Source organism: Oncorhynchus keta, unplaced genomic scaffold (assembly GCF_023373465.1).
Source record: "Oncorhynchus keta strain PuntledgeMale-10-30-2019 unplaced genomic scaffold, Oket_V2 Un_contig_8047_pilon_pilon, whole genome shotgun sequence".
NCBI lineage: Eukaryota > Metazoa > Chordata > Actinopteri > Salmoniformes > Salmonidae > Oncorhynchus > Oncorhynchus keta.
Genome location: NW_026289825.1, coordinates 62,484 through 83,029, shown reverse-complemented (window position 1 = coordinate 83,029; position 20,546 = coordinate 62,484). Strand labels below are relative to the sequence as shown.

General features: G+C 46.5%; 2 protein-coding genes and 1 long non-coding RNA gene across 3 annotated transcripts; all 3 read right to left on the bottom strand.

Moving 5' to 3' along the window:
* Nucleotides 1-1,163: 1,163 nt before the first annotated feature.
* Nucleotides 1,164-5,085, bottom strand: LOC127926688 (U6 snRNA-associated Sm-like protein LSm8). The gene is made up of 4 exons (XM_052512180.1): nt 4,877-5,085; nt 2,799-2,839; nt 1,736-1,863; nt 1,164-1,496 (listed from the first exon to the last, which is right to left on the bottom strand). The coding sequence occupies exons 1-4, from the start codon at nt 4,905-4,907 to the stop codon at nt 1,406-1,408; spliced, it is 291 nt and encodes a 96-aa protein (XP_052368140.1). The 5' UTR covers nt 4,908-5,085; the 3' UTR covers nt 1,164-1,405.
* Nucleotides 5,086-7,437: 2,352 nt separating this feature from the next.
* On the bottom strand, nt 7,438-19,809 carry LOC118372475 (RAD50-interacting protein 1). Its single transcript, XM_052512170.1, is given in 17 exon segments — nt 7,438-8,166; nt 8,168-8,314; nt 8,501-8,594; nt 8,597-8,618; nt 8,918-9,098; nt 9,408-9,628; nt 12,582-12,781; nt 13,989-14,084; nt 14,087-14,125; nt 14,450-14,585; nt 14,588-14,677; nt 14,923-15,033; nt 15,298-15,454; nt 17,215-17,355; nt 17,723-17,896; nt 18,146-18,387; nt 18,616-19,809. Coding segments are annotated over 17 exon segments (2,349 nt in total). The 5' UTR covers nt 18,847-19,809; the 3' UTR covers nt 7,438-8,099.
* Nucleotides 15,529-17,194, bottom strand: LOC127926682 (uncharacterized). Its single transcript, XR_008124814.1, has 3 exons — nt 16,774-17,194; nt 16,638-16,722; nt 15,529-16,229 (listed from the first exon to the last, which is right to left on the bottom strand). It is a non-coding gene; the product is annotated as an uncharacterized LOC127926682 (long non-coding RNA).
* Nucleotides 19,810-20,546: the final 737 nt, after the last annotated feature.

Genomic DNA, 20,546 nt, shown 5'->3' with positions numbered 1-20,546 from the left:
AGTGTTCAGGAGCAGCTTTCTGGTACAGGTTGGAAACTCTGACATTTTGAAAACCTTGACAGACCCAAATTGAAAGCAATTGCATAAAACTACTATAGATTTGTTCTATGACTCCACTGACTAGTTTGATAGTTATGACACTACCATTTGTTAAACGTTGCATGATATGTCACAAATTACAGATTTGTGGTTTTTGTCTTAAGTCCTGTCTTTTGTAGAGAGATTTACTTTTAATGTGCATTCTCAAAGAGCAACATTTTTGTCTCATCAGACCTTTATCCAAACTTAAGGTGTGCCTTTTCTCTGAGTGGTTTTCCAACGTCCTTCTGGCAGGTTCTCCCAGCTTAGCCAAGGAACTCTTTAGTTCTGCCAGAGTGGTCATTGGGTGTGGTATATGTCCACGGGGGGGTGTGGTATATGTGCACGGGGGTGTGGTATATGTGCACGAGGGGGTGTGGTATATGTGCACGAGGGGGTGTGGTATATGTCCACGAGGGGGGTGTGGTATATGTGCACGGGGGGGTGTGGTATATGTGCATATGTGCCACATATGTCCATAAGGGGTGTGGTATATGTGCACAGGGGGTGTGCACGTATATGTGCACGGGGGGTGTGGTATATGTGCACGAGGGGGTGTGGTATATGTGCACGAGGGGTATATGGGGTATATGTGCACGAGGGGGTGTGGTATATGTGCACGAGGGGGTGTGGTATATGTGCACGAGGGGTGTGTATATGTGCACGGGGGTGTGGTATATGTGCATGTATATGTCACGGGGGTGTGGTATATGTGCACGAGGGGGTATGGTATATGTGCACGAGGGGGTGTGTGCACGTATATGTGCATGGGGGTGGTATGTGGTATATGTGCACGAGGGGTGTATGGTATATGTGTATATGTGTCAGGGGGTGTGGTATATGTGCACGAGGGGTGTGGTATATGTCCAATATACCACGGCTACGGGCTGTTCCGTCGCAAGACGCAATTGCTATTATAAACTGGTTACCAACGTAGTAGTAAAAAGTATTGTTTTGTCATACCCATGGTATATGGTCTGATATACCACGGCTGTCAGCCAATCAGCATTCAGGGCTCGATCCACCCAGTTTATTATAGCCCTTTACTCACACTGTTGTTGTGGAGTAACAACACACACTTCATGTTAAACGAAACACACTTTATTAAAAAATATCACCACATTCATCAACATCCTATTATTAGTCCCCTGGGTCCTTCATGGGGGAGATAAACTGTGCTCTTCAGACAGGGACATCAGCTATTGCTGAGTAGGTGGTAAAATTGAAACACTACTCTATTTCTAGCTTTCTCTTTCACACTCTCTCTCACACACAATCACTCAGGTGTAGGGGTCAGCACATCCGAGTTGGGGGTCAGGGTGAGAGGTCAGTGGACTATAGAGTTAAGGGGTTCAGCGCGGATGTTCCCCAGGTCCAGCGAAGAATCTGTGTCCTCGTCAATCTCCCCAATCACAGCTCTGCAAAATAGAGGAGAGCAGTTGGGCCTGGGTGTATTACTGTGTGTGTTGAAGTCTGACCCCCCCCAAAGTGGCCAGTTAAAGTGTTCATTCCCCTCACGGTTTCAGAAATGTTGTCGACCCTCATTCTCTTCACCAATCCAAGTGCATGATGGGGAGTGAACGGGCGCAGTGAGAGGTCATAAGGGGTCGTTTGGGTGAAAGGTGAGAGTTCCGCCAGAGGTCGACATGATACTTACACGTTGTCTCCTCTGACGATGTATAGTCCCAGGACCACCTGCTCCACACCCTGAGAGGAACTGAACACACGCTCATGACTCTCATCCAGAATCAGGTTGATGGTCTGGTCAAAGCCCTTCAGGGTGCCCTGAACACACACAGTCAGTTCAACGGTCCAATCAAAACAGTACACACACAATCAGATCAACGGTCCAATCAAAACAGTACACACAGATCAACGGTCCAATCAAAACAGTACACACAGATCAACGGTCCAATCAAAACAGTACACACAGATCAACGGTCCAATCAAAACAGTACACACAGATCAACAGTCCAATCAAAACAGTACACACAGATCAGATCAGTCCAATCAAAACAGTACACACAGATCAACGGTCCAATCAAAACAGTACACACAGATCAACGGTCCAATCAAAACAGTACACAAAGATCAACGGTCCAATCAAAACAGTACACACAGATCAACGGTCCAATCAAAACAGTACACACAGATCAACGGTCCAATCAAAACAGTACACACAGATCAACGGTCCAATCAAAACAGTACACACAGATCAACGGTCCAATCAAAACAGTACACACAGATCAACGGTCCAATCAAAACAGTACACACAGAGATCAACGGTCCAATCAAAACAGTACACACAGATCAGGTTTACGGTCCAATCAAAACAGTCAGACACACAGACACACAGATCTGGTCCAAAACAGTCCAATCAAAACAGTACACACAGATCAACGGTCCAATCAAAACAGTACACACAGATCAACAGTCCAATCAAAACAGTACACACAGATCAACGGTCCAATCAAACAGTACACACAGATCAACGGTCCAATCAAAACAGTACACACAGATCAACAGTCCAATCAAAACAGTACACACAGATCAACGGTCCAATAAAACAGTACACACAGATCAACGGTCCAATCAAAATCACACAGTCAACGGTTCAAACACACAAACATCAGGTTTATGGTCCAGTCAAAACCATTCAGACATACAGATCTGCTCTTAGATCTGAGCCAAGTACGGCAGTGAAGTAGCTAGAGACATACCACTATCATCCGTCCGTCAGATGTAACGATGGCCACTGTACCTGAAACACAGCAGCTAAGGAAGACATTTGGGACACTATCTCAACCTGGTCTCAGGTAACATAGTAAATGTAAATCTGTGCCCAACCACCCTATTTACTTTCTACTTATTGAGTAACGTTCTCTCTTATGTAACCATACTAAACGTAACATTTGAGGAGTGGCCAGGATTTACGTTTACTATATTCCGTCTAGTCTATCACCTCGTTCAGACCCACAGCGTCAATGCGTTTTGGTGCATTCATTTCCAAATAGAAACGCTGCGCTTGCCTTGCAACATTCCGTAGCAGTGGTTCATACGCTGAACAAAACGCAACATGTAAAGTGTTGGTCCCATGTTTTACGAGCTGAAATAAAAGATCCCAGAAATGTTTTGGTGCATACACACAAAAAGCCTATTTCCCTCAAATGTTTTGCACAAGTTTGTTTACATCCCATGTTTTGTAGTGAAATAAGAGATCCCAGAAATGTCTGCTATGACTTAAATGTAAATGTAAAATGTAATGTCTCTTTGTCAAGATAATCCATCCACTGTACAGGATAGGCATATCAAGAAGCTGATTAAACACCACGATCATTACACGGGTGACCCTAAAAGGTCACAAAAATGTGCAGTTTTGTCACAACAATGCCAGATTTCTCAAGTAGAGGGAGTGTGTAATTGGCATGCTGACTGCAGGAATGTCCAACGGGGCTGTTGCCAGAGAATTTAATGTTCATTTCTCTACCATAATGTCGTTTTAGAGAATTTGGCAGTACTTCTAACCACAGACCATGTGTATGGCGTCGTGTGGGTGAGTGGTTTGCTGATGTCAACGTTGTGAACAGAGGGCCCCCACGGTGGCGGTGGGGTTATGGTATGGGCAGGAATAAGCTACGGCCAACGAACACAACTGCATTTTATCGATGGCAATTTGAATGCATAGAGATACCGTGACAAAATCCTGAGGCCCATTGGTGTGCCACTCATCTTGTTTTAGCATGATAATGCACGGCCCCATGTCACCTGTACACAATTCCTGGAAGCTGAAAATGGCCTACATTCTCAGGCATGTCACCCATTGAGCATTTTATTTGATCTTTATTGAACTAGGCAAGTCAGTTAGGCACAAATTCTTATTTTCAAAGACGGCCTAGGAACAGTGGGTTAACTGCCTTGTTCAGGGGCAGAACGACAGATTTGAACCTTGTCAGCTCGGGGATTCGATCTTGCAACCTTTCTAGTCCAACACTCTAACTAACCACTAGGCTACCTGACGCTCTAACCACTAGGCTACCTGACGCTCTAACCACTAGGCTACCTGACGCTCTAACCACTAGGCTACCTGACGCTCTAACCACTAGGCTACCTGACGCTCTAACCACTAGGCTACCTGACGCTCTAACCACTAGGCTACCTGACGCTCTAACCACTAGGCTACCTGACGCCCCAATCGAGGCATATGAGACCAGGCTGCTATTTCATGAGAAGCTGCACATGCAGCAATACTGTTGAGCTTGCACGTCAAATCCGTAGTTAGCTTGCTATTATAAACTTGGTGGTTCAAGCCCTGAATGCTGATTGGCTGAAAGCCGTTGTATATCAGAGAGTATACCACTGGTATGACAAAACATGTATTTTTACTGTTCTAATTACATTTGTAAACAGTTTATAATAGCAATAAGGCACCTCGGGGGTTTGTGGTATATTGCCAATATACCACAACTAAGGGCTGTATTCAGGCACTCAGCTTTGAGTCGTGCTAAATATACCATAGGCGTGGTATATTGGCCATATACCACACCTCCTCGGGCCTTATTGCTTAAATAACACATTTGGATGAACATGTACCCATGTTTGGCTTCCAAAATAATTTGTATTATATTTTATCTAACTAGCGCACAGTTACATGTCATTCTACTAAAAAGCCATATGCGATGCTATTGCTAGCAAAGCTCAATCTAGCAGGCCAAAGCACCCACGCATCAATAATCACGCGATTCATCAGCAAAAGTCCCATTCAGTGACTGTACCAGGATGACTTTAGTTCAAAGGATACGGTTGATGTAGCTCTCGAGGGCAGTCGACATGGTGACAACAAAAAAACTCGTTCAAATCCGCCGGGTTTATTTGGAAAACACAAACGTAGCTCCACCGTAGATCACAAAATCGGCGTGCAGGCACAAACCGGAAACAGCATCAGACCAGACTAGATGATTGCAGACCCACTAATGATTTTGGTGTCCAGAAGATGGCGCCGAATCCACAGAAAATGAGTGTCGCGCCGTTCTTTATACCTCAGTGGTGTCGCCCTACCGATCCATGAGTTTACCAGACCGCCCTTTCTAGAGATAATAGGCTTGTTCGACCTTGGATCATAATTAATTACTGATTATTATTTGTAGATCAGTCAGTCACCATTTACCCACAATGCATCATGGATTTGATGTTCTCCAGCCAAAGGGACCAGGTTTCTGGTCTTGAAGCATGGTTTCAACTGCTCCTACAGTTTTGTTTCGGTACTGCAGTTTAACTGACACCCGGCACAGAAAAAAAAGTCAGATTAGAAAATGTATTAATAAGACACTTTAGTCATAAACTTTGTGCACAAAACAGCCATTTCATTATTTGAATGATTTTCCCCAGTGCTCACAGTTGAAGACAGTTGTCCTGTTGGAGAGCATTAACGTAATGTATCATTGGTCAATTGTGACTGACTGATCTACAAATAATGAGTCGTTATTTATGATGCAAGGTGATTTGTAGATCAGTCAGGCAGCAGTCACCTGCAATATCAAACAAGTCCATTAACATGTTAATATTCATCCAATGTCTGCTGTTTTCGGATGATGTAATCGCTACTCCTTTTGCATATTGAGTACTAGTGCACATGTGATGTTGGTCTGTATAAACCGCATACAACCTGGTCATATGGATGCAGTCTCTAGCGCTCATTATACCTCAGTGTCTCCAACACCGCTTCTGTTTCTATGGCATACTGCACCTGGGCAGGCTGCTGAGACCCATACTGCACCTGGGCAGGCTGCTGAGACCCATACTGCACCTGGGCAGGCTGCTGAGACCCATACTGCACCTGGGCAGGCTGCTGAGACCCATACTGCACCTGGGCAGGCTGCTGAGACCCATACTGCACCTGGGCAGGCTGCTGAGACCCATACTGCACCTGGGCAGACTGCTGAGACCCATACTGCACCTGGGCAGGCTGCTGAGACCCATACTGCACCTGGGCAGACTGCTGAGACCCATACTGCACCTGGTCAGGCTGCTGAGACCCATACTGCACCTGGGCAGGCTGCTGAGACCCATACTGCACCTGGGCAGGCTGCTGAGACCCATACTGCACCTGGGCAGGCTGCTGAGACCCATACTGCACCTGGGCAGGCTGCTGAGACCCATACTGCACCTGGGCAGGCTGCTGAGACCCATACTGCACCTGGGCAGGCTGCTGAGACCCATACTGCACCTGGTCAGACTGCTGAGACCCATACTGCACCTGGGCAGGCTGCTGAGACCCATACTGCACCTGGTCAGACTGCTGAGACCCATACTGCTGGTCAGACTGCTGAGACCCATACTGCACCTGGGCAGGCTGCTGAGACCCATACTGCACCTGGGCAGGCTGCTGAGACCCATACTGCACCTGGTCAGACTGCTGAGACCCATACTGCACCTGGGCAGGCTGCTGAGACCCATACTGCACCTGGGCAGGCTGCTGAGACCCATACTGCACCTGGGCAGGCTGCTGAGACCCATACTGCACCTGGGCAGGCTGCTGAGACCCATACTGCACCTGGGCAGGCTGCTGAGACCCATACTGCACCTGGGCAGGCTGCTGAGACCCATACTGCACCTGGTCAGACTGCTGAGACCCATACTGCACCTGGGCAGGCTGCAGGCTGCACCTGGGCAGGCTGTTGACCCATACTGCACCTGGGCAGGCTGCTGAGACCCATACTGCACCTGGGCAGGCTGCTGAGACCCATACTGCACCTGGGCAGGCTGCTGAGACCCATACTGCACCTGGGCAGGCTGCTGAGACCCATACTGCACCTGGGCAGGCTGCTGAGACCCATACTGCACATGGGCAGGCTGCTGAGACCCATACTGCACCTGGGCAGGCTGCTGAGACCCATACTGTACCTGGGCAGGCTGCTGAGACCCATACTGCACCTGGGCAGGCTGCTGAGACCCATACTGCACCTGGGCAGGCTGCTGAGACTCATACTGCACCTGGGCAGGCTGCTGAGAACCATACTGCACCTGGGCAGGCTGCTGAGACCCATACTGCACCTGGGCAGGCTGCTGAGACCCATACTGCACCTGGGCAGGCTGCTGAGACCCATACTGCACTGCTGAGACCCATGGGCAGGCTGCTGAGACTCATACTGCACCTGGGCAGGCTGCTGAGACCCATACTGCACCTGGGCAGGCTGCTGAGACCCATACTGCACCTGGGCAGGCTGCTGAGACCCATACTGCACCTAGGCAGGCTGCTGAGGCTCACTGGAGTGACTTCATTAGAATCTTTCTCTCTGAAATACATTAGCATGAACGTACATGATTGGTTGTCAAAACGGCAGTTACTTGACATAAATAACATTTTCGGGATTTAAACGTTTTTATTTCTCACTTCATTACAAATGTATATGACATTAAATAAGGTAATGTGACAGACAGGGCTGTTGTTGTTATCAAATGCACTGGACTGCTTAAAACAGCAGTGTTAAGGTCTCCTATATCTCATGTGGTTAAAGACAACAGTCCCTGTCAGGAAGTGAGAGGGGAGCCTCCTGATATACCCATCCACACCATGTGGTACTACTAGATCTCCTCCACAAGAAGACAGAAGTCTGTGCTGTCAGTCAATAGACAAATAATGTCCTCTACATGAGCAGTTCATTTAAACACATCCTTCAGGCTCCAGTCGAGGTCTCTCCCCTGCGTTTAGACCAGGAGTGGTGAGTTGATATGGAACAGGTGCTGAGCTTGTAGACAGAGGATCGGCAAAGTAAACAAAACTGGGATTAAACGGGATGGGACAGGAGTATTCAGGAATGACAGCGGTCTATTCCAGGTTTCTGGGATACGGTGTAGTTCATTGGTAGTGGTTGCTCTTTGCCAGCTATAGCCCGTCCTAGCCTGGTCACAGATCTGTTAGTGCTGCCTTGCTCAACTCCTACGGCCAATCGGCATCACAAAGACCATAGGAGTTGTCAAAAACACATCTGGGACCATGCTACTGTTCTTCCTCCCATCTCCCCTCACTTTCCCGGCCAGGAGGCCCTGAGGTTGAGCAGGATGAGGACGTCGCAGGGGCCAGGCGGTAGACCCCAGCTCGTTGAGGGCTGACGTAGGGCTGGGCTTGCCGTCCGGGGTCCCTGGTTGCTCCTCGTCTTCCTCAGCCTGCCTCAGGACGTCTCGTAGAAGAAGAGCCGAGCCCACATTCAGACACAGGATGACGCAGGCCTCCTTCACACTGAGAGAGGGAGACATGACCAATCATTTTTTACCTAGAAATGATTTGACAAGAAATTCAAGCAGGACATTTAATAACCTAAGGAACTACAAACTGTCGGTCTCTTCTAAAGATTATGGTCCAATGGACAATGTTTTCAGGTGATATTGTCAGCAGAATTGCCATTGTATGTAATGGCCCACTCACTGTTTGAAGAAGTTCTCAGGCCTCTTGCAGTAGTGTCCAAACAGAGGGAAGAGGTTTCTTGTCATGTCGAATTGGAGCTGGGCTGCACCCCCTCATTGAAGTGGTTATACAGAATCACCTAAGGGAGACAGGTAGCAGATCCATAAGTTAATAGAGATGTGATTACCCCCAAAAAAACATTCTCTATTGCTTCATCCTATTTTCTTACGTCTGTATTTTATCATTAGAATTAGTCAGTAGCCAATGTAGTTTTAATGTATTTGAGAACAGATGTGTCTAATGATGTGTGACAATCTGATTATCTTCTTTTAAGTCTCTCCAGACAGTAGTATCTGAGAAATCACTAAAAGTTCAAATATTTAATGAAGTCAACTATCTGATTCATTCCCATTGTAGCAGGTCAGCAGTGTGACTCACATTCTGGTAGAGGAAGAGGTCCAGCCTCTCAGCCAGGTCCTGCCAGCCCATCTGGAAGAGAGGCAGACACAGCATCTGCTGCAGCTGGAGCAGGTGGTCCCTGAGACAGAGCATCAGAGGACAGGCTAGACTGGACAGGGACATGGTGGCCTGGTCACACTGGGACGGCAGAGACAACCACCTGGGAGGAGAAGGATACACGTCGGTGTCATTCTAGTTTTCAACATTGTGTTGTTCAATTGGTTATATGGCGGCTGTAGGTGATGATCTGAGCTCAAGAAATCACATTTCATTCCTACTGTCCAGGCGTGTTACAGGACAAAGATATTTGTCACAAAGTGCTTACAATCAGCCTGGGCCTAAACACCAAGCAAAGCAAGGTGACAGTGGGTGTCTATTGTTTAAAACTCCAAAGATAGGACTACATCTTGAGAGGAACTAGATTGAACAGAAAGAACCCTTCCTCTAAGAGAAGAGTGTCTCCACTAACCTGTCCCTGGAGTAGGGCTGAGCCTTCTTCTGTACGTCCCTCATGACAGCCTCCAGTAACCTGCCCAGCATGTCTCCTCTCAGCCTCTCCAGCAGCCCCAGGAGCCCCTCAAACAGAGACCCCTCCAGAGAGGCCAGACGGCCGGACTCAGTGACCCCCAGTGGCCCCAACAGCTCCTCCTCCCCCAGGGCCACAGCAGACTGCTGCAGCTGCAGGAAGAACTGAGGAAGAACAGAGGACAGAGAAAAGAACATTGAACAGCATTGAAGAAGACCTCTGGAGCAGTGCAGTAAAAGGAGGGAACATACAGCAGAGTGAAGGTGTTAATATGTGGCTTTTTCTGTCCCCTTAACTACTTCTGAACGGACAACACATGTACATTCAGACAGACTGACAGATTGACAGACAGGCAGGCAGACTGACAGACAGGCAGGCAGACTGACAGACAGGCAGACTGACAGACAGGCAGGCAGACAGACAGACAGACAGACAGACAGACAGATTGACAGACAGGCAGGCAGACAGTCAGGCAGACTGACAGATTGACAGACAGACAGACAGGCAGACTGACAGACAGGCAGGCAGACACAGTCAGGCAGACTGAAAGATTGACAGACAGGCAGGCAGACAGACAGATTGACAGACAGGCAGGCAGACTGACAGACAGGCAGGCAGGCAGACAGACAGTCAGGCAGACTGACAGATTGACAGACAGGCAGGCAGACAGACAGATTGGCAGACAGTCAGGCAGACTGACAGATTGACAGACAGGCAGGCAGACGGACAGATTGGCAGACAGTCAGGCAGACTGACAGATTGACAGACAGGCAGGCAGACAGACAGATTGGCAGACAGTCAGGCAGACTGACAGATTGACAGACAGAGGCAGACAGACAGATTGACAGACAGGCGGGCAGCATGTGCCAAAGCAGCAGCTACTCTTCCTGGGGTCCAGTGAAATGAAGGCAGTTTATACAACTGTAATACATTACAATACATTCACAGATTTCACAACACACTGTGTTCCCTCAGGCCCTACTCCACCACTACCACATATCACATATCTACAGTACTAAACCCATATGTATATATAGTGTGTGTGTGTGTGTGTGTGTGTGTGTGTGTGTGTGTGTGTGTGTGTGTGTGTGTGTGTTGTGTGTGTGTGAAATGTGTGTGTGTGTGTGTGTGTGTGTGTGTGTGTGTGTGTGTGTGTGTGCCAATGTTTGTGTTGCTTCACAGTCCCTGCTGTTCCATAAGGTGTTTTTTTATCTATTTTTAAACCTAATTTTACTGCTTGCGTCAGTTACTTGATGTGGAATAGAGTTCCATGTAGTCATGACTCTATGTAGTACTGTGGAATAGAGTTCCATGTAGTCATGGCTGTATGTGGTACTGTGGAATAGAGTTCCATGTAGTCATGGCTCTATGTGGTACTGTGGAATAGAGTTCCATGTAGTCATGGCTCTATGTAGTACTGTGGAATAGAGTTCCATGTAGTCATGGCTGTATGTGGTACTGTGGAATAGAGTTCCATGTAGTCATGGCTGTATGTGGTACTATGGAATAGAGTTCCATGTAGTCATGGCTGTATGTGGTACTGTGGAATAGAGTTCCATGTAGTCATGGCTGTATGTGGTACTGTGGAATAGAGTTCCATGTAGTCATGGCTGTATGTGGTACTATGGAATAGAGTTCCATGTAGTCATGGCTGTATGTGTACTGTGGAATAGAGTTCCATGTAGTCATGGCTCTATGTAGTACTGTGGAATAGAGTTCCATGTAGTCATGGCTCTATGTAGTACTATGGAATAGAGTTCCATGTAGTCATGGCTGTATGTGGTACTGTGGAATAGAGTTCCATGTAGTCATGGCTGTATGTGGTACTGTGGAATAGAGTTCCATGTAGTCATGGCTCTATGTAGTACTGTGGAATAGAGTTCCATGTCGTCATGGCTCTATGTAGTACTGTGGAATAGAGTTCCATGTAGTCATGGCTCTATGTAGTACTGTGGAATAGAGTTCCATGTAGTCATGACTCTATGTAGTACTGTGGAATAGAGTTCCATGTAGTCATGACTCTATGTAGTACTGTGGAATAGAGTTCCATGTCGTCATGACTCTATGTAGTACTGTGGAATAGAGTTCCATGTAGTCATGACTCTATGTAGTACTGTGGAATAGAGTTCCATGTAGTCATGACTGTATGTAGTACTGTGGAATAGAGTTCCATGTAGTCATGACTCTATGTAGTACTGTGGAATAGAGTTCCATGTAGTCATGACTGTATGTAGTACTGTGGAATAGAGTTCCATGTAGTCATGACTCTATGTAGTACTGTGGAATAGAGTTCCATGTAGTCATGACTCTATGTAGTACTGTGTGCCTCCCATAGTCTGTTCTGGACTTGGGGACTGTGAAGAGACCTCTTGTGGCTTGTCTTGTGGGGTATGTATGGGTGTCCGAGCTGTGTGCCAGTAGTTTAGACAGACAGCTCGGTGCATTCAACATGTCAATACCTCTCATAAATAAAAGTAGTGATGAAGTCAATCTCTTCTCCACTTTCAGCCAGGAGAGATTGACCTGCATATTATTAATATTAGCTCTCTGTGTACATCCAAGGTCCAGCCGTGCTGCCCTGTTCTGAGACAAATGCAATTTTCCTAAGTCCTTTTTTGTGGCACCTGAGCACACGACTGAACAGTAGTCAAGGTATGACAAAACTAGGGCCTGTAGGACCTGCCTTGTTGATAGTGTTGTTAAGAAGGTAGAAACTAGGGCCTGTAGGACCTGCCTTGTTGATAGTGTTGTTAAGAAGGTAGAAACTAGGGCCTGTAGGACCTGCCTTGTTGATAGTGTTGTTAAGAAGGTAGAAACTAGGGCCTGTAGGACCTGCCTTGTTGATAGTGTTGTTAAGAAGGTAGAAACTAGGGCCTGTAGGACCTGCCTTGTTGATAGTGTTGTTAAGAAGGTAGAAACTAGGGCCTGTAGGACCTGCCTTGTTGATAGTGTTGTTAAGAAGGTAGAAACTAGGGCCTGTAGGACCTGCCTTGTTGATAGTGTTGTTAAGAAGGTAGAGTATTGCTTTATTATAGACAGACTTCTCCCCATCTTAGCTACTTCTGCATCAATATGTTTTGTATAGCAACAGCGTGATGACTCCGAGGGGCCACGTACCACGTTGTCTCCCCAGTCCCCCAGCACGGTGGAGATGTAGTTGGCAGCGTTCAGAATAGCACAGTATCTAGCGCCCAGCGGGTTACGGGACTCTTCCTTCATCACCTGGGTGAGGCGGATACGGAAGTCGTCCACCAACTCTCTCTGTAGCGCCAGGAAACGCAGCTGGGCACGAGGGCAGGGGAGGGCACGGTAGCGGTCTGGTAGGGGGAGTATTAGAGATTGAGGGGGAGAGAGAGGATAGAGGGAGGTGGAGGAGAGAGAGATAGAGTGCAGTTAGTCAGAGGCTGCCCCAACAGCAGGTTGTCCCTCTACGACAAACAGAGGGACAAGACAGACAGAGTGAGACAGATAGAGAGAGAGGCAGAGAGAGAGCAGAGAGAGAGAGAGAGGCAGAGGCAGAGAGAGGCAGAGAGAGAGAGAGGCAGAGAGAGAGAGAGAGAGGCAGAGAGAGGGCAGAGAGAGAGAGAGGCAGAGAGAGAGAGAGGCAGAGAGAGAGAGAGGAGAGAGAGAGAGAGAGAGAGAGGCAGAGAGCAGAGAGAGAGGCAGAGAGAGAGAGAGGCAGAGAGAGAGGCAGAGAGAGAGGCAGAGAGAGAGAGAGAGAGAGAGAGAGAGAGAGAGAGAGAGAGAGAGAGCAGAGCAGAATTAGAGAGAGAAAAGAGCCATTAAATTCTACAACCACCTAAAAGAGAGCCAGAAACAGAGAGATGAACCTGGAGAAGAGTCCCCTAAGCAAACTGGTCCTGGGGCTCTGTTCACAGGCAGAGGACAACAGCACAATTAGAGAGAAAACAAAAAGATAATTACTTAACAGAAAAAAACAGAGCAAACTAGAATGCTATTTGGCCCTACACAGAGACACAGAGACCTGACCAGTGACTGCAGACTCAGTGAGCATAGCCTTGCTATTGAGAAAGGCCGCCGTAGGCAGACAGGCTCTCAGAGAGACAGAGAGGTAAAGTGAGCTGCACTTCCTAACCTCCTGCCCAATGTATGACCATATTAGAGAGACATATTTCCCCAGATCACAGAATTCAAAACATATCAATTTTGAAAAACTCCCATACCTACTGGGTGAAATTCCACAGTGTGCCATCACAGCAGCAAGATTTGTGACCTGTTGCCACGAGAAAAGGGCAGTCCAGTGAAGCACCATTGTAAATACAACCCATATTTATGCTTATTTATTTTATCTTGTGTCCTTTAATTATTTGTACATTGTGTATGTGTATATATATATATATATATATGTCACTGTTTTGAAACTGTTGTGTCTGTTAATTTTTGTTGTTTTTCACTTTATATATTCACTTTGTATGTTGTCTAGCTTTGGCAATGTTAACACATGTTTCCCATGCCAATAAAGCTCAGAGAGAGAGAGAGTGATAAAGTAGTTAATAATCCTACCAGTGATGACCAGCAGTAAGGTCATGAAGGTCTCAGCGCAGTCTGGAGCCTTGAGTTCGTCCATGTCACTGATGTCTTTGTACTGGGAGCTCCAAGCCCCTCAGCAGACAGCATGGCATCCACCTTCTCTATCGCCACTACAGAGAGACACACAGTTGGGATGAGCACACATCACACATTCACTAAATCACATACACTGACATAAACGGAGTCTAACAGAGAAGTCTCTTTAGTCTCTTAAATCTCTTTAGTCAGTCCCAAATGGCTTCCTACCCCTTCACTTCACCCAAACCCTTCAATGTTTGCAGATCTGTAAGGTAGAAGCGATATGGCGGAAGCTCTGCCAGTACACTGCTTATACCTATCCAGCCCCTTCAGATCTGCGGAAATTGGAGGGTTAGGGCCAAGGGGAAAGAGTAGGGAACGATGAGAGATGCTCCACTGCTGCCTCTCTCACTCACTCTTCCTCTCCACAGTGAGCCACTTCTGCAGCACGACCTCCTCCAGCAGTACATGCAGCACTCCGGGCAGGGTGCTGGGGTAGGAGTGGGTGGTGCGCAGCTCCCTCTCAAACTGCAGGATCTCATCCACCAGGTGTGGCAGAAGAGAGAGTCGTCGTAGAGCAGCCGTGGAGCATCCAACGCTAGCTTCTCCTGGGCCAGGGTGAGTAGACCGCGACACAGCTCCACCTGGTGGGGACGTGAGGGATGACATGAGATACTTCAATAGCTATAACCATTATATTTTATTATATTCATATATATATGCTTATATCCTCTCATATGACTGTGGAACATCAAGAGCTGCTACGATTGACAGATGACTGCAATGGACTCAGCTTGACTTTCAGATTTGAATCTTGGGGGTGAACAAATACTTCAATGGCACATGAACTCAGGATTCTAGATGATTATATAGCGGCTGATCCTCTAACCTTGGCGTTGACGTTAGCTCCATTTCTGTCCAGAATGGGCTGGATCTTCTCCTCCATGAAGTTGGAGCTGTTACCCATCCACATCAGGACCTGGGTCAGGAACCACTCAGGCTGCATGGAGACAGAGATGGAGGTTATTATTATATATGTGTGTGTGTGTGTGTGTGTGTGTGTGTGTGTGTGTGTGTGTGTGTGTGTGTGTGACATGCTCTCTGTGTGTGTGTGTGTGTGTGTGACATGCTCTCTCTGTGTGTGTGTGTGTGTGTGTGTGTGTGTGTGTGTGTGTGTGTGTGTGTGTGTGTGTGTGTGTGTGTGTGTGTGTGTGTGTGTGTGTGTGTGTGTGTGTGTGTGTGTGTGTGTGTGTGTTGCTCAAACCTTGTTGAGTGAATTGGTCTGACGGTTTCCAGTGAAGTGGTATCGAAACCTCTTGCTCAGAGGAAGCAACATGATCTGGACAGGAAGAGACAGGGGTGTCGTCGGGGGCAACCCTACACGGGACACAGAGGTTGGCTTCTCTGATATGAGATCATCACTGAGAAACAGGTTAAAGAAACTGGCCAGGTATTCATCTCAGTACAATATCAACATCAATATCAGTCAATATCTTAGGAAGTGTGTGAGGAACAGTATGTCTGTGACTGGGAATGTATGAAGTATGAAGCTAGTGTATGAAGAAGTGTGCAGAGTGGAAATAATGCACTGTGTCTATAACCTAGTAGTGTCTATAACCCAGTCCTGTCTATAACCTAGTAGTGTCTATAACCCAGTCCTGTCTATAACCCAGTCCTGTCTATAACCCAGTCCTGTCTATAACCCAGTCCTGTCTATAACCTAGTAGTGTCTATAACCCAGTCCTGTCTATAACCTAGTAGTGTCTATAACCCAGTCCTGTCTATAACCTAGTAGTGTCTATAACCCAGTCCTGTCTATAACCCAGTAGTGTCTATAACCCAGTCCTGTCTATAACCTAGTAGTGTCTATAACCCAGTCCTGTCTATAACCTAGTAGTGTCTATAACCCAGTCCTGTCTATAACCCAGTCCTGTCTATAACCCAGTCCTGTCTATAACCCAGTCCTGTCTATAACCCAGTCCTGTCTATAACCTAGTCCTGTCTATAACCTAGTAGTGTCTATAACCCAGTCCTGTCTATAACCTAGTCCTGTCTATAACCCAGTCCTGTCTATAACCCAGTAGTGTCTATAACCCAGTCCTGTCTATAACCCAGTCCTGTCTATAACCTAGTCCTGTCTATAACCCAGTCCTGTCTATAACCCAGTAGTGTCTATAACCCAGTCCTGTCTATAACCTAGTCCTGTCTATAACCTAGTCCTGTCTATAACCCAGTAGTGTCTACAACCCAGTAGTGTCTACAACCCAGTAGTGTCTACAACCCAGTCCTGTCTATAACCCAGTAGTGTCTACAACCCAGTCCTGTCTACAACCCAGTCCTGTCTACAACCCAGTCCTGTCTATAACCCAGTCCTGTCTATAACCTAGTAGTGTCTATAACCCAGTCCTGTCTATAACCCAGTCCTGTCTATAACCTAGTCCTGTCTATAACCCAGTCCTGTCTATAACCTAGTAGTGTCTATAACCCAGTCCTGTCTATAACCCAGTCCTGTCTATAACCTAGTAGTGTCTATAACCCAGTCCTGTCTATAACCCAGTCCTGTCTATAACCCAGTCCTGTCTATAACCCAGTCCTGTCTATAACCTAGTAGTGTCTATAACCCAGTCCTGTCTATAACCTAGTAGTGTCTATAACCCAGTCCTGTCTACAACCCAGTCCTGTCTATAACCTAGTAGTGTCTATAACCCAGTCCTGTCTACAACCCAGTCCTGTCTATAACCTAGTAGTGTCTATAACCCAGTCCTGTCTATAACCTAGTAGTGTCTATAACCCAGTCCTGTCTACAACCCAGTAGTGTCTATAACCTAGTAGTGTCTATAACCCAGTCCTGTCTACAACCCTGGTCCTTCTGTAGCACAGTTGGTAGAGCATGGCGCTTGTAACGCCAGGGTAGTGGGTTCGATTCCCGGGACCACCCATACGTAGAATGTATGCACACATGACTGTAAGTCACTTTGGATAAAAGCGTCTGCTAAATGGCATATATATTTATATATATTTAACCCAGTCCTGTCTATAACCCAGTCCTGTCTATAACCCAGTCCTGTCTATAACCTAGTAGTGTCTACAACCCAGTAGTGTCTACAACCCAGTCCTGTCTATAACCCAGTCCTGTCTACAACAGTATTAGGGTGAAGGACTGTATTAGGGTGAAGGATACGAGGTCTGTAGAGACAGGAGCTGGGCCACCAGTAGCTCCAGCTGGCTGTGGAGCTCCTGAGCGTTGGCAGGGGGGGAGAGAGACTGAGTGGGAGGAGAGATGAACGGCCAGTGGAGCTGGATCAGCAACTCCTCAAAATCACTGCCAGACAGAGGAGGAGGAGGAGTTACAAATCACATTCAGGTCTGAGGTAGCTTGACTTTGGATCATCATAATAACTGTGAATCACCAAGGCCGGTCCTGGAGAGATACCGTGTGTCTCTTACTTGTTCTGGCCCAACACAAATACACCTGGTCAACTAATCATTTAGACTGAATTAGATGGGTTAGTGCCAGGCTGGAACAAAGGCCTGCATGGCCAGTTGCTCTCCAGGACCAGGGTTTCTGACCACTGATCTAAACAGAGATCCTAATAACTAGCACAGAGTTCTCCATCGCCAGTCCTTCTGCTCCGGCCCGCTAACACAACACACTGCCTGGCCTGTCTGACCCACTCAGACACACATACCCAGCCAGTCTGTCCTTAATGATCTTGTGCCAGAAGCATAGTGTCTCTCTGAGGAAGGCCTGGAGATGAGAGCAGCCAGACTGCTTTAGGCCCACATCTAGACTGGCCATGCTGCCCACCGCCACCACTGCCTCCCATATACTGTTGGTGATCAGACACTGCTGGATGCTGTCACTGTGGGAGGAGAGAACGGCAGTTAGCGGAACAACTTAACATACAGTAGGATACCATTTTGTGTGTGTGTGTATTCCAATCAGGATCCTATCTTTGAATAGTGTCAAATATATTGTCCAACTGCAAGAAGATGAAAATATATTGTCCAACTGCAAGAAGATGAAAATATATTGTCCAACTGCAAGAAGATGAAAATATATTGTCCAACTGCAAGAAGAAGAAGAAGAAAATAATAATACTGTTGCTCACCTGAGTTCTTCAATGCGTGACAGACACTGCAGGTATTTCATGTGTTTCTCTGTGTTGTCCAGCTGTTCCAGGGTCTGTCCCAGGCTGTCTGCCCAGGGCTGGGCGCCCTGCAGGTGCTGTATCAGGGTGTTGGACAGGACCCTCTCCCGCTGGAGCAAACCTTCCAGAGACACACGGGACTCCTCGGCAGCAGACAGCGCTGCTGACACCCGCAGCGGCACCGAACTGGACACCGTCAGAACCTGAGAAGGTGGGTGGAGGAAGACCTGTCAGCAAGGGAAATGCACGCCCTTAAACTAGCTAGCAAAGGTTAGCTATATATCATGTTTGTATTACTTACATTAACTAGCAAGGGGCAGAATAATACTCGCATTATTAACGATTCTATTATTTTTCATGCAATAATTGATACAGCATTGAAAGCTGATGTGAGTGTGCAACATGAAGTTAACAACGCGCTTGCTAACTACCTGCTCCTCCAGCAACTTGTTTTCCGCTGTCAGTTTCTCCAGGAGCGCGCTAACTTTCTTCAGCGACTTCAGATCCACTCCGATTTCTTTCTCTATCAATTCGACAACGTAGTCAGGGAGAGCTCCCTCCCCCGATTCTGTTTCGGAGTCTTCATAATTTGTCGATATAGGGCTTTGTAGATCAGAATCGTCACTTTGGCCGTTTTGCTGCTCTGCAGAGGGCGCCGCCATCTTTCTTCTGTGTCTCTTCCACGTCAACAGCACGCAGATGTAAACACAGCACCGAACACAGCCGTCACCGTCTATACACCCCCTCTAGTGGTGACAGTTAGTACTGCGGGTCCTGTCACGGGTAAACACTTGGGACATTTCCAACTATAACACAATCCACGCTTCCTTCCATCCTCCATTCATTGGTTCATGTAACCAGTGATATCATAAGTGGAGTGGTGATAGCTTCAGACAATTTACCGTTGATGTGTTATTTCAGTGATTATTAAAGGGAATTAGGAAGGATGTTTCCAAAACAAGACCCTCTTCAGTGTTTGAGTGTCATGTTGACAATCAAGACCTCACAGGAAACAACTGGACATACTGTATGTGCTCAGTTATGTAGTTGTTGAACTAATCTGTTACCCAGAACGGAACAGTTACTCTCTTATTCTGTCCTATTCTACTGTATCTTAGTCTATGCAGCTCTGACATTGCTTGTCCACATATTTATATATTCTTAATTCATTTACATAATTCCATCCCTTTACTTTAGATTGTGTATATTGTTAGATATTACTAGTTAGATATTACTGCACTGTTGGAGCTAGAAACACAAGCATTTCCCTACACCCTCAATAACATCTACTATACACGTGTATGTGAAAAATGAAATGTGATTTGATTATATCTCAAACATATTATAACATTTGTACGCTCCCTTATCCTTCATTCGTACATCTGTTTCCTGTGAATGGGGAATATGCTTGAGTCTGTTCTGTTACTATCATATGCTTGAGTCTGTTCTGTTACTATCATATGCTTGAGTCTGTTCTGTTACTATCATATGCTTCAGTCTGTTCTGTTACTATCATATGCTTCAGTCTGTTCTGTTACTATCATATGCTTGAGTCTGTTCCATTACTATCATATGCTTGAGTCTGTTCCATTACTATCATATGCTTGAGTCTGTTCCATTACTATCATATGCTTGAGTCTGTTCCATTACTCTCATATGCTTGAGTCTGTTCAATTATATGCTATCATTATGCTTGAGTCTGTTCCATTGCTATCATATGCTTGAGTCTGTTCATATTACTATCATATGCTTCGAGTCTGTTCCATTACTCTCATATGCTTGAGTCTGTTCCGTTACTATCATATGCTTGAGTCTGTTCCATTACTATCATATGCTTGAGTCTGTTCCATTGCTATCATATGCTTGAGTCTGTTCCATTACTATCATATGCTTGAGTCTGTTCCATTGCTATCATATGCTTGAGTCTGTTCCATTACTCTCATATGCTTGAGTCTGTTCCATTGCTATCATATGCTTGAGTCTGTTCCATTACTATCATATGCTTGAGTCTGTTCAATTACTATCATATGCCTGAGTCTTTTCCATTACTATCATATGCTTGAGTCTGTTCAATTACTATCTTCCTCTGTACAAAATGTGCTCCAGATGTTTTGTGGGGTTGCATTGACATTGACATTGCTTAACACTTGGCCCTTCTCTGGATCCCTAGAGACCCAATGGGGTTGCTTCTCAAATAGCACTCTATTCCCTATATAGTGCACTACTTTTTGACCAGGGCCTATAGAGCATTAGGGAATAGGGTGCCATTTTGGACGCAAGTGGTGAGGTCATAGTTGTCCAGAAATGGCTGATTATGTGATTTCATGTTCACTCAGGCCTCCTTGCTCTGGACTGGACCTCT

Excerpts from the sequence above, each read along its gene's own strand:
- LOC127926688 (XM_052512180.1), bottom strand. The coding sequence starts at position 4,907 with ATGTCGACTGCCCTCGAGAGCTACATCAACC. Across the intron at positions 2,840-4,876 it reads CCTCGAGAGCTACATCAACC|GTACAGTGGCCATCGTTACA; the intron begins GTATCCTTTGAA and ends GCTGTGTTTCAG. Across the intron at positions 1,497-1,735 it reads ATCGTCAGAGGAGACAACGT|AGCTGTGATTGGGGAGATTG; the intron begins GTAAGTATCATG and ends TCTATTTTGCAG.